Here is a 12,500-nt window from a genome sequence, read left to right on the forward strand (position 1 = left end):
GATTAACGAATTAGTAAGCAATAGCACTCAGGTGAATGTGGGAGTTCACGATTAGATAATCAATAACTAATATTCCTTCAGATGGATTTGGAAACACTTTAGTCGTTAATATCAGAATCATAATCTGTATTTGTCATTATACAAAAGATTACAACGAAATGAATCTCCCACTTTACAAACAATATTTGCTAACAAATATCTAACAAATTTGACAAAATAAGTGAGAATGGTAAACAGTAAACTGGAATATATATATATATATATATATATATATATATATATATAGAATAAATATACATTTAACAGCAATATTTGCATATATATACAGCACAATTGAGGTGATTTATAAGCATATGACTATAAATAATTACAAAAGAGGCATTTAACGTACAGAAAGAGACATTATAAAAAAAAGGCAATAACATTACCTTTTATTATAAATTATGCATTATTAATATTAATTATAAACCTATATATAGTTAGTTAGCAGTGTTAAGAGTGCGTAACTCGTTTGTTCCTGTGTAGTTATTCTTTAACGAAGCAACAGTTTTATAAAGTGTAACCATGAACTGTTTTATTAGTGACATCAGCTCTTGGTTAATTACAATCTGATGTCACATGACACTGAGTTTGACCTTTGACCCTAGCAACCTAAAAGACACCGAAGCCCGCCGTAATGACCTCGTCTCCTGAAAACACGGACAAACACAATCACAGACCGAGAGATTAGATCACAATAATCAAATCTTGCTTTTCCTATTTTCCTATTTTGAAGACGAGGTAAAAACACGGTTTGATCAGATTAGATGATTGACTGGCGGTGTAATCCAGCAGAGATTACTGCGGTAAACATCACTGTAATTTACTACGGTACAGTCGAGCGTCAGACCCGACATATCCAATATTAAACCAGCGCTCTGTGATATAATATTCTTATGCTGAAGATGTTACAGCTTTATTAAACCGGCTGAACATTCATAAATATCTGAGATTCAGAGTCAAACATCACAAACATGTCCAGCTTATATTTCATCATTATATAGAGATTTAAATGCAAGGTCGTAAGCTTGTTTTTGACATTGACTATTCATTTAAATTCTTTGTATATTTAGTTCTTTTAAATTAAAGGATTTAAAAGGATTTAAGATAACAAGATAAGAACTAACGTTTATTGTAAAGTATTTGCAATGGTTTTCTTTAAAAATATGCACATATTCACTCTTTATCTTATGGTTAATGTGCGGAGGACGGCTCTGTTCATGTTTTTGTCTTGATACATTCAGTTATGAACTACATGAATTATTTAAATCACCATATTTTCAATTCAAAACGGGGAAATTTGACAAAATATTTGAGTAATTTGCATCACCAGATTTTTCAAGTTAGGTCAACTCATATATATATATATATATATATATTAGTGCTGGACAATGATTAATCCAAAATAACATAATATATGTGTGTGTGCATTATGTATAATTATTTTCAATATATAAATACACACACAAGCATGTATATATTTAAGAAATATTTGCATGCATATACTGTATACATATATATAAATAACATATTTTTCTTAAATATATACATGCATGTGTGTTTATATATACAAAATAATTAAAATACATTAAATAATAAATCATAATGAAGTGCAGCAAAGCAATATCAACAATGTCAAATATTGAACCGTGTTTAAATGTGTCTAAAGTCACCATGAAATCAAAAAGAGTGATTTTGCAGGGTTTATTATGAATGCTTTATCAGTGCACATTATTATTGTGTTAACTTCATGTTCCTGGTAATCTCGAATCAGAATAAGTTCCTCTTGCAGCATCTCTCTCTTCTCTGATGATGTGGGCGGGGCTATAACCTGTCACTCACATGAGATCAGCCAATAGCAAACCACAACCATCCAATCAGTTCCTCACAGACACAATCAAGCCCCGCCCACATTTATTCTTGTTCCAGAAGCGTTTCACTCAGAAAAACAAGCACAGTTTCTGCTTCATGCTTTAAATGTCATAAAAAAACAAATGCAGAATTCTTAATTTACAGAATTCAAATCTATAAAGTGTTATTTTTGGTTTGATTTGTGGCTGAAATGTTCTTGGACACGTTCACCTGAGCGCGTGTGGCGTTTACTAACGAGGGTCGGAGAGTGTGTGTTCAGCGCGGGGACGTTCAGGGGCCGATGTGACACCGGCAGGAGAAACACATGAAAGCGGTTCAGGGCACGGCTCTGAACACACACACACACACACACTTTGTTCTCCGCTTCAAAGACTGACGCTCACTCGGAGGAATCCACAAACAATACAGCAGGAAAAATACCATCAAAACAGCCAGCTGAGAACAGACACACACTCTCGCTTCACATTCACATGCACTGTACAATACCACTGTAATGATAACTGTAAAAATGCTACGGTTAACCAATTAAATCTGCTATATGAAAAACTATAATAGATCTATTCATGCAATTTTACAGTAAAATACTGTTAAATGTACCGTTTTTTTTGGGAAATCATCTTAAAGTAGCGGCTGGAGTGGATATTTGTTTTAATGACACTACAAGTTTGATTAAACCATCAGCATATGAGGAGAATATTGTAAAAACATTAAAAAAATGAGCAAAGAACAAAACACTAAACTTGGTTGAACTTAATCTGAAAAAATTCTATAAATAAAAGTCAAACTACAGCTACAGGTTTTATTTTACTATGCGAAAATAAAACCTTATGCAATTTTGCATTCAAAATTTGTACAAAACTATGTTGAAAATTTGGTTTTATTGCGTTATTATCACAAAATAAATTATTCTCACGTTTGTTGCTTTTTTTATTGCTACTTGTACATTTTTTTAAGTGTTTTATCTGCAGGAGTGACATGTGACCTTGGACCACAAAATCAGTCAAATGGGTCGTTTATTTATTTGATTTATTTAGTGCAAAAAAACTAAACATTGAGAAAATGCATTTATGTTCGTGATATTGCTGCATCCACTCACAAAAATATATGTTTTTATATATTTACGGTAGGAAATTTACAAAATATCTTCATGGAACATGATCTTTATTTAATATCCTAATGATTTTTGGCATAAAAGAAAAATCGATAATGTATTGTTGGCTATTGCCACAAATATACAGTACCTGTGTGACTTGTGACTGGTTTTGTGGTCCAGGGACACAAATATATAAATGTATGATTATTATTGTTTGTACCTGACAGGAGCTCCGCGGCTCTGGGCCGGTTTCAGCACAACCGTGACGCTGCTGTCCGTCTGGTTCAGAGGCGACTCCTGATCGTACGCCGGCATCGACGGAGCTGCAAACACACACACACACACACACACACACACACACACACACACACACACACACACACACACACACACACACACACACACACACACACACACACACACACACACACAAGTGATTTGAAACAGCAACTCAAATCACTAGAGTTGTCATGCAAGAACAGGTTTTCCTGCTTGAATGTTGATTTTTTTCCTCATATTCTCCATTGTTGCGGCTCCTCTCTTCCCAGTCTGTCAGTAACGCTCTGTTTACTTCCTGTCTCTATGAAGCCCCTCCTCCTGAAAAGCACACTGTGCTCTGATTGGTCGGCTGGATCAGTGTGTTGTGATTGGTCGAGCGCTTCGAGTGTGTTTGGGAAATGTCCCGCCCCTTACCATAACCGCCAGTTTAACACACTACTAACTAACTCAACTTATAATTATTAAAATTATAATGAGGAATATTGTGACGTGTTCGTTCCCGGAAGAAACTCAAGATACAGTGGAGGCGTTTCATGATCAAACAGCAGATGAACATGGAAAACAGCACAACTCAAATTTGTAGTTTCAATGAACTCAAACTTTTAACCATCTGGTGCTCTACAGTCATTTTTTATTGAAAATTTTACGAAACTTGGTAAAGGTTTTGGCACTTGCTGTGTGAACAAAAAAAATGCAAAGACATGATTGAACATGTTTAATGGTCCTGTAAAAAATAGTCACCCTTGTGCTCCTCGCGGTCAGAAATGAGCGCATTGGTAATGAATGGGAGATGAATTTCCTCTAGTGGAAGCGTTCGGTACTGCAGTCGAGGAACATCTCACTGAAAGATCATTTACTGAGATATCAAGCTCAAATTTTGAACACAACTTTTTTTTGAGTTTTGAGTAAAACAGGTTTTTGAAAATATATATTTCATATAAAAATTGAAACTAGTATTTTTGTGCAATTTTCATAACAATAAACTTTTTTTTTTAAACTTTTTTTAAAGTCAGTTTTTACAACTGTTTTCACTACAGCAATAATTTGCCAAGTGTCGTCTTTGAAAAGAGATCAAACTTCCGTCTGTCGCTCTAAAGCATTCAAGATTTACAACAGTTTAAGTTGAAAATTGATTTTCAGGTCTATGCTCAGCAATGCGAATAAATGGATTATAAATACAGCGTAGATATAATTAAGTACCAAAAAATCCCCTAAAAATACAAAATTATTAATTAAAAACATTACCGAAATAAAATATACTACAATCATTGAAATACAAATAAAAAAAATCAGCAATTTTTGACCAACACACGAAGAGTGGCAACCAGTTAAGTTGAACCAACACTCTTTTGTTACTCCAGTGTAGGATTGGGATTGTTTCAGATAAATGAACTGACCTGAGATCTTGGTTGTGGCCTGTGTGACGGCGGGCGGCCCGAAGCCTTTAGCGGTGCTCGCTCTGAGGGTGAAGGAGTACGTGGAGCCGGGATAAAGACCCAGGAACACATGGCTGGTTTCATTCCCCATCTTCACCACCTTCCCGCTCTGGTTAGACAGATCCAGCACTGGGTCGAAGGAGCTGACGGCTTTATAGGAGATCTGGGAACACAAGCATGCATGTTAGTAGGGCTGCCTCCTGAAGTCCACTAATCGTCAGTCGAGTAGGCTTAGTCGACCACAATTTTATTAGTCGTTTAGTCGCAGAAAAAAAAAACTGCAGCGAACTCACACAGGCTGTGATGGACAAATCGTTAACGGCAGGGAATCCAATCGTTATCATTCATCGACCTCAAAATGGCATATCACTTGATACAAGCAACTAGCAGCAACTTTACAAGTCGCTCTAATACTAACCTAGATAAATGTGCGCTATTATTAGTGTTAGTGTGGAGACGCTCTTACTGCATGGCATACCAAATCGATCTCACGGCAATTCGTACGAATTTTACGAGGTGGGTAATTCGTACGAATTCATACGACCTCACTCGTACGAATTAGTAAGATTTTTGCTAAATCGTACATATTTTACGAGTTGCCCAATTCGTATGAATTCGTACGAATGACCTACACCTGACCCCGCCCCTAAACCTAACCATCACGTGGGTTTAGACAAATCGCACAAATTCATATGAGTGAGGTCGTACGAATTAGCCACCTTTTAATCCCTTGTACAAATTCGTACGAATTGGTCGTGAGATAGACATACAGGCGCCGGCGCATTTAACTGAAAATACTCCGTCATTTTTGGTCATACAGATACGAGTAATGCAAACTGTAAAGTGTCTGCTTTTATTGCTGTAAATCACAATAACGGCAAAACATGCTTTTGTAAAATAATGAACACAATCAGGATGCGCTTTCTGCCTCTCGGTCTCAGTGAACTGGAACGCAACTGAAACTCAGCGTATACTTGCTTCACAGACATGAGAAATATATCTATAGAAACCTTGAAATGTCTACATTTAAATAAACAGATTCAAATGGAAAATAAATATTCTCAGATTATATAATCTGTATGAGGCGTACATATAGGCGGAGATGAGGAGTCAGCATCGTAACTTAATCTCTGCAGCCCAAAACACTGAAAACATTACCAATAAATTATTCAAATGTTTATAATAAAGTCTCATTCTGTTTTTTTCACAAAACACTCATTATCATTGAATTTAAATTTGTGCGCTGATTAGGGCAATACCTATATCATATAGGCAATTAAAGGCGCATTATTATGATTGATGGCTTAATAATATAGCACACGATTAGTCGATTAATTGCTTAAATTAATGACTACTAGTCGACTAGAAAAATCTTTAGTCGAGGGCAGTGCTACATGTTAGCATCACTATAATGAATTCCAGCGTCGAACAAAACAAATGATTTCACTCTATTATTTCTGAAATGCTTCAAGGCCCTTTTCAATTATCAGCCGGCAATAAATAAATAAAGAAATCAATAACAACATCCGCGCTTGTGACGGATCAGAGCAGGGAAGAGGTGGGAAAGTGTTTTGCTTCTTGTATTTGTAGGGGTTTGTTCATTACACTGAAGATGAGCGGCATTAATGAAGTGGCGCATTCGAGACACTTTTTGATATCAGGATTTTCTGCTCGTTTTCATAAACTCTATTAGCTATTAGATTCATATCATTCCATGGAGCGAGAGACTGTGAACATCCGACTGACGTCATCCAGAGCCGTGGATCGGATGGGAAAGGAGAATCTGAGGACGGGAAATCTCACTGGAAATATACAAGAGCAGAATGTCTGGAATCAGAGAGAGATAAGCGAGAGAGCGAGAGGAAAAAGAAAGGAAAGGAAGAATCAGGTTCCCTTGATAAGAGGAAAAAAAAGCCCAAACTGTCCTTTTGAAATCACGGCCCGTCAGAGAGTCTCAGTTTGAACTCTTTGATACTGTCAAATCAAAGGCTGGACGCCACGACGGGCTCACGGACAATTGAGTCTACGGTTATTCCCGTCTGACTATATGATCTGTAGCGCACACACACACAATGGTCTGAAACACACACACAGACACACATGTATGTTAGACCCTTTACCGACTAAGCCATTGAAAGAGATGCTTCCAGAGGTCGTAGATCCTCTTCTCAACACCATTCATTCATCTACATCATTAGGATACATACCAATACATTTTAAGATGGTTATTATTTAGCTGATTCTTAAAAAAACGCAACTTGATCCTACAGAATTAGTCAATTACCGGCCCAATCTCGAATCTACCTTTTCTGTCAAAGATACTAGAAAAGGCAGTATCTTCACAACTATGTTATTTTTTTTAGAAAGAAATGGTATCTGTGAGGATTTCCAGTCAGGATTTAGACCGCACCATAGCACTGAGACAGCTCTCATTAGAGTCACAAATGATTTGCTCTTATCATCCGATCGTGGTTGTATCTCTCTATTAGTGCTACTCGATCTTAGTGCTGCATTTGATACCATAGACCACAAAATTCTTTTAAATAGACTCGAAAATGATGTTGGCATTAGTGGAATTGCACTAGCATGGTTTAAATCATATTTATCTGACCGCTATCAGTTTGTAGCAGTAAATGAAGAGATGTCTTATCGATCACAAGTTCAGTATGGCGTACCACAAGGCTCAGTACTAGGACCGCTGCTGTTCACTCTGTACATGCTACCCTTGGGAGATATTGGAAAACATGGTGCTAGTTTTCACTGTTAAGTTGACGATACACTGAAAAAAAATTAGTATTTTTGTCTTTTCTTACCTAGTATCTTTGTCTTGTTTCCAGTCAAAAAATATAATATCTTAAGTACAAGAAGCATTTACAACTTAAATAACGTAAGATATCTTGTTTTAGTATATAAAACATAATTTAGTACATAATAAATATAATTTAGTACCATAAAATCCCCTCAAAATACAAAATGTATTTATTTATTTTTATTTAACCTTTATTTATCCAGGTAAACTGTTTGAGAACCACTTCTCATTTACAAACGTGACCTGGCCAAGAGGCTACAGAAATAAATAGTAACATACTGTACAACTGTACGTAGTCATACACATGACAAATAGAACAAGCGATTCAAATAAGAGAGGCAGACAGTAAAGAGAAAAAAACGAATATAAATGAATAAAGTGCTTAAATAAGTGTATATAAATATGCTTCAGGATTGTTAGAACTTGAAATAAAAAACATTATCAAACTAAAATATAGTACATCCATTTCATTGAAATAAAAATTCATAGGTGTCATTTTTTCCGACCCGCGAAGAGCACCAGAGGGGAATTTTTAGATATATGGACTGGAAACAAAACAAAACTAGTAAGTAAGAAAAACATTTTTTGCTGTGTACACAGTTCTATATTTCTTTGCGGCCTGAAGAAACATACCCGTTCACGAAACTAACGTAATGCATAGTCGATTGGATGACTAGTAATTTCCTACCACCAAATTAAAAAAAATCGTTAAAAAACACTTTTTAATTCACACTTCAGCCAGGAGTTTGATTGACAGGCGATCTGACCAATCATAACGCAGATATTATCTTCAAACCAGACAGAGTTAGTAGATTAACGTTGGTGGACTTGAACTTGAAAAATGGTGTGTTGACATCTTAAAGCATACCTTCTGATGTTCATTCATGATTATATTGTGCTGTAACTAGTAGTAAAGAGGAAGAGATGATCGGTTCACATGTCGCTTCAGTGATCTGTCACCACACATTAAAGACCCACAAAACTGTATTGAATTTGAATTTCTTAAAAAATGACAAGATTTGAAAGTTGATACTTTAAAAACGTTCGCCAGTGCGTCGGCGCACTGAAGCATTTTTTTTTTATTTAGTTCAAATTTACTATCAGATTTAATGTTATACCTTGACAGTGATAATGTGTGTGTTCACCTCATACTGAGTGATGATGCCGAAGGTCTGAGCCGGTTCTCTCCACTTCAGCAGGATCTTCTCCTCGTACACACTGGCCTGGATAGAATCCAGAGGAACTTCACCCGGCACTGACAGGAAGTGACATCATAACGGATCAGAACACAGCAACAGCAACAGCTCTTCACATGCATACGATGTTCTGTAGCTGTAATATTTTGTTATATCTAAGATACCGTCACACATTGACACACACACACACACACACACACAATCATCAATATTTGACAGCTAATAAGGAAAACATTATGTCTCAAGCTGACCGCCTTTTTCTGAAAGGTTAAATCGGTATGAATAAGTGAGTGTGATTTATTATTATTATATAAAAGTCACTGGTTTCAAGCCATAAATGCAAGGAAACACACAAAATCCCCTCAGATGCTGTTCATCTCCTCCTTCAAACACGCGTGTGTGTCTGTGAGAGATTATTACTCATTTGTTTATCGTTTCAGGATACTCTCGCAGGAACGTTCCTCAAGTCTGTCTCACTTGACACCGACTCTGAACGAGAACAAAGAGCGCGTGTGTGTTTAACATCCAGTCGAGATGCGGCCCAGGTGTCTAATTATTTATAAAGGTTGCCGATCTCAGGAAACAAAAAAAAAATCATGTTTATTCCATCAGAAGAGCTCTGCTAATGGGGGACGCAATTAGACATTCAAGCTAAATGTCAGCGCTTCACCGTACTGGAAGAAATTCACCCTCAGGAACATGAGAAATAAGATGAAAATGATCCAATGGAGCATTTGAGCAGCTCACTCACTCCAGTACCTGATATAATGGGCTGTTCATAGAAATACAGTGACTATATACCGTAGTACTAAAGACACTGTGCTGGGGAACTTAAAGGTTCTTCAATTGTTTCTCAGATACAGCAAAAGAACTCATTTCTATTCAAGAAGAAGCTTGTCTCCGGTTATTCAGTTATATGGTTCTTTGTGGATAAATAATGTTCTTTATGTTTCAGAGGTTCTTCGGATCAGTGTTTTTTGAGACACAGATGCTAAAGCTCTAGAGGATAAAAGATCTAAAGATCTAGAATTCTACAAAGATCTCAAAAAGGTCTAGAGAATAAACAGTTCTAGTGGGACTTAAAACATCAGGAATATATCTGGCTCATATTTTGGTGAATTTTGAAGAATGTTTGTAACCAAATTGTTTTTGATATAAACTATAAAAAACTAAAATAAAAACTAAAATAAAAATAATGGCCGTTGTAGCCTTTTTATGTGTAATAAATTCAATGTAGGCCTTTATATATATATATATATATATATATAGAGAGAGAGAGAGAGAGAGAGAGAGAGAGAGAGAGAGAGAGATCATATTTGTAACTATATATTCAGATTTACATATAATTATTTCATGTTTGGCCCACCATATTACACACACACACACACACACACACACACACACACACACACACACACACACACACACACACAGACACACACATAACACATCCTCAGAGTTACTGTATAACTACTGTATATATTCGGATTTACATTCATATATTCAGAGTTATAACTATATTATTCAGGATTTAGGTTTATATATTCAGATTTGTAACTATATATTCAGTTATAACTATATGTTCGGATTTATATTTATATATTCAGATTTGTAACTATATATTCAGATTTGTAACTATATATTCAGAGATATAACTATATATTCAGAGATATAACTATATATTCAGATTTATATATTCAGAGTTGTAAGTATAACTATATATTCAGACTTATAACTACATATTCGGATTTATGTGTATATATTCAGATTTGTAACTATATATTCGGATTTATGTGTATATATTCAGATTTGTAACTATATATTCGGATTAACATATAATTATTTAATGTTTGGCCCCCCATATTATACAAACACACACACACATATATATATATATATATATATACATATATAGTTTATGCCAGTTCTCGCTCACCATCTTCATCGGTCTGCACGTGTATCTCGGGACTCTCCTTGACTCCCTCTCGGTTGCGCAGGACCATCCTGACGCTGAGATTGGTGAAGGGCGTGAGGTTGTGTATGGTGTGTTGAGGAGTGGAGCTCGACGACACCTCCCTGCTCTCCTCCTTCGCTCCGGCTCCGGCTCGGGTTCGGGACCGGTACTGCACCGTCAGACTGTAGTTGTGACAGCGCGTCACGTTGTAGCCGAACGGCTCCCAGCGAACCGTCACCTGACGAGACTTGATGTCCACCACTTTCAGCTGCCGAGGCCCGTGCATCGGCTCTGAGGGAGAACACACACACCGTTAGTGTCTTACTGTGAAGCACACACACTGTTAGTATCTTACTGTGAGTCAGGGGCAGACGGCGTCTCAAACACACACACACACACGCACAATCAAACACACGCACACTCAAACACACACACACACACACACACACACACACACACACACACAGAAACCCTGATCCCGTTTCTCCGGGTCTGGAAGTCATATCCGCCACTCGAGGATCAAAGCATCAATAAGACGAGAAGAGCAGATCAAAGAGTCTCAGACTCCATCTAATACAGCATCACATGATCACAGCGTATCGAGAACAGATGAGGGTCACATGATCACAGTGTATCGAGAACAGATGAGGGTCACATGATCACAGCGTATCGAGAACAGATGAGGGTCACATGATCACAGTGTATCGAGAACAGATGAGGGTCACATGATCACAGCGTATCGAGAACAGATGAGGGTCACATGATCACAGCGTATCGAGAACAGGTGAGGGTCACATGATCACAGTGTATCGAGAACAGATGAGGGTCACATGATCACAGCGTATCGAGAACAGATGAGGGTCACATGATCACAGCGTATCGAGAACAGATGAGGGTCACATGATCACAGCGTATCGAGAACAGTTGAGGGTCACATGATCACAGCGTATCAGGAACAGATTAGGGTCACATGATCACAGTGTATCGAGAACAGGTGAGGGTCACATGATCACAGCATATCGAGAACAGATGAGGGTCACATGATCACAGCGTATCGAGAACAGATGAGGGTCACATGATCACAGCGTATCGAGAACAGATGAGGGTCACATGATCACAGCGTATCGAGAACAGGTGAGGGTCACATGATCACAGCGTATCGAGAACAGGTGAGGGTCACATGATCACAGCGTATCGAGAACAGGTGAGGGTCACATGATCACAGCGTATCGAGAACAGATGAGGGTCACATGATCACAGCGTATCGAGAACAGATGAGGGTCACATGATCACAGCGTATCGAGAACAGATGAGGGTCACATGATCACAGCGTATCGAGAACAGGTGAGGGTCACATGATCACAGCGTATCGAGAACAGGTGAGGGTCACATGATCACAGCGTATCGAGAACAGATGAGGGTCACATGATCACAGCGTATCGAGAACAGGTGAGGGTCACATGATCACAGCGTATCGAGAACAGATGAGGGTCACATGATCACAGCGTATCGAGAACAGGTGAGGGTCACATGATCACAGAGTATCGAGAACAGATGAGGGTCACATGATCACAGCGTATCGAGAACAGATGAGGGTCACATGATCACAGCGTATCGAGAACAGATGAGGGTCACATGATCACAGCGTATCGAGAACAGATGAGGGTCACATGATCACAGCGTATCGAGAACAGGTGAGGGTCACATGATCACAGTGTATCGAGAACAGGTGAGGGTCACATGATCACAGCATATCGAGAACAGATGAGGGTCACATGATCACAGCGTATCGAGAACAGGTGAGGGTCACATGATCACAGCG

General features: G+C 37.8%; 1 protein-coding gene across 1 annotated transcript in view; it reads right to left on the reverse strand.

The window, feature by feature from the left end:
- Positions 1 to 12,500, reverse strand: part of LOC143733302 (receptor-type tyrosine-protein phosphatase mu-like) — a 325,940-nt gene that overhangs the window by 147,604 nt on the left and 165,836 nt on the right. Inside the window, exons 8-11 of the mRNA XM_077224964.1 lie at positions 10,661 to 10,969; positions 8,674 to 8,783; positions 4,681 to 4,882; positions 3,225 to 3,327 (exon numbers count right to left, since the gene is read on the reverse strand). Coding sequence (XP_077081079.1) covers positions 3,225 to 3,327; positions 4,681 to 4,882; positions 8,674 to 8,783; positions 10,661 to 10,969 — 724 coding nt within the window. The remainder of the gene's footprint in view (positions 1 to 3,224; positions 3,328 to 4,680; positions 4,883 to 8,673; positions 8,784 to 10,660; positions 10,970 to 12,500) is intronic.

This window comes from Siphateles boraxobius, unplaced genomic scaffold (genome assembly GCF_051911475.1).
Source record: "Siphateles boraxobius isolate OS27281-9 unplaced genomic scaffold, OSU_SipBor_1 96, whole genome shotgun sequence".
NCBI classification, from domain to species: Eukaryota; Metazoa; Chordata; class Actinopteri; order Cypriniformes; family Leuciscidae; genus Siphateles; species Siphateles boraxobius.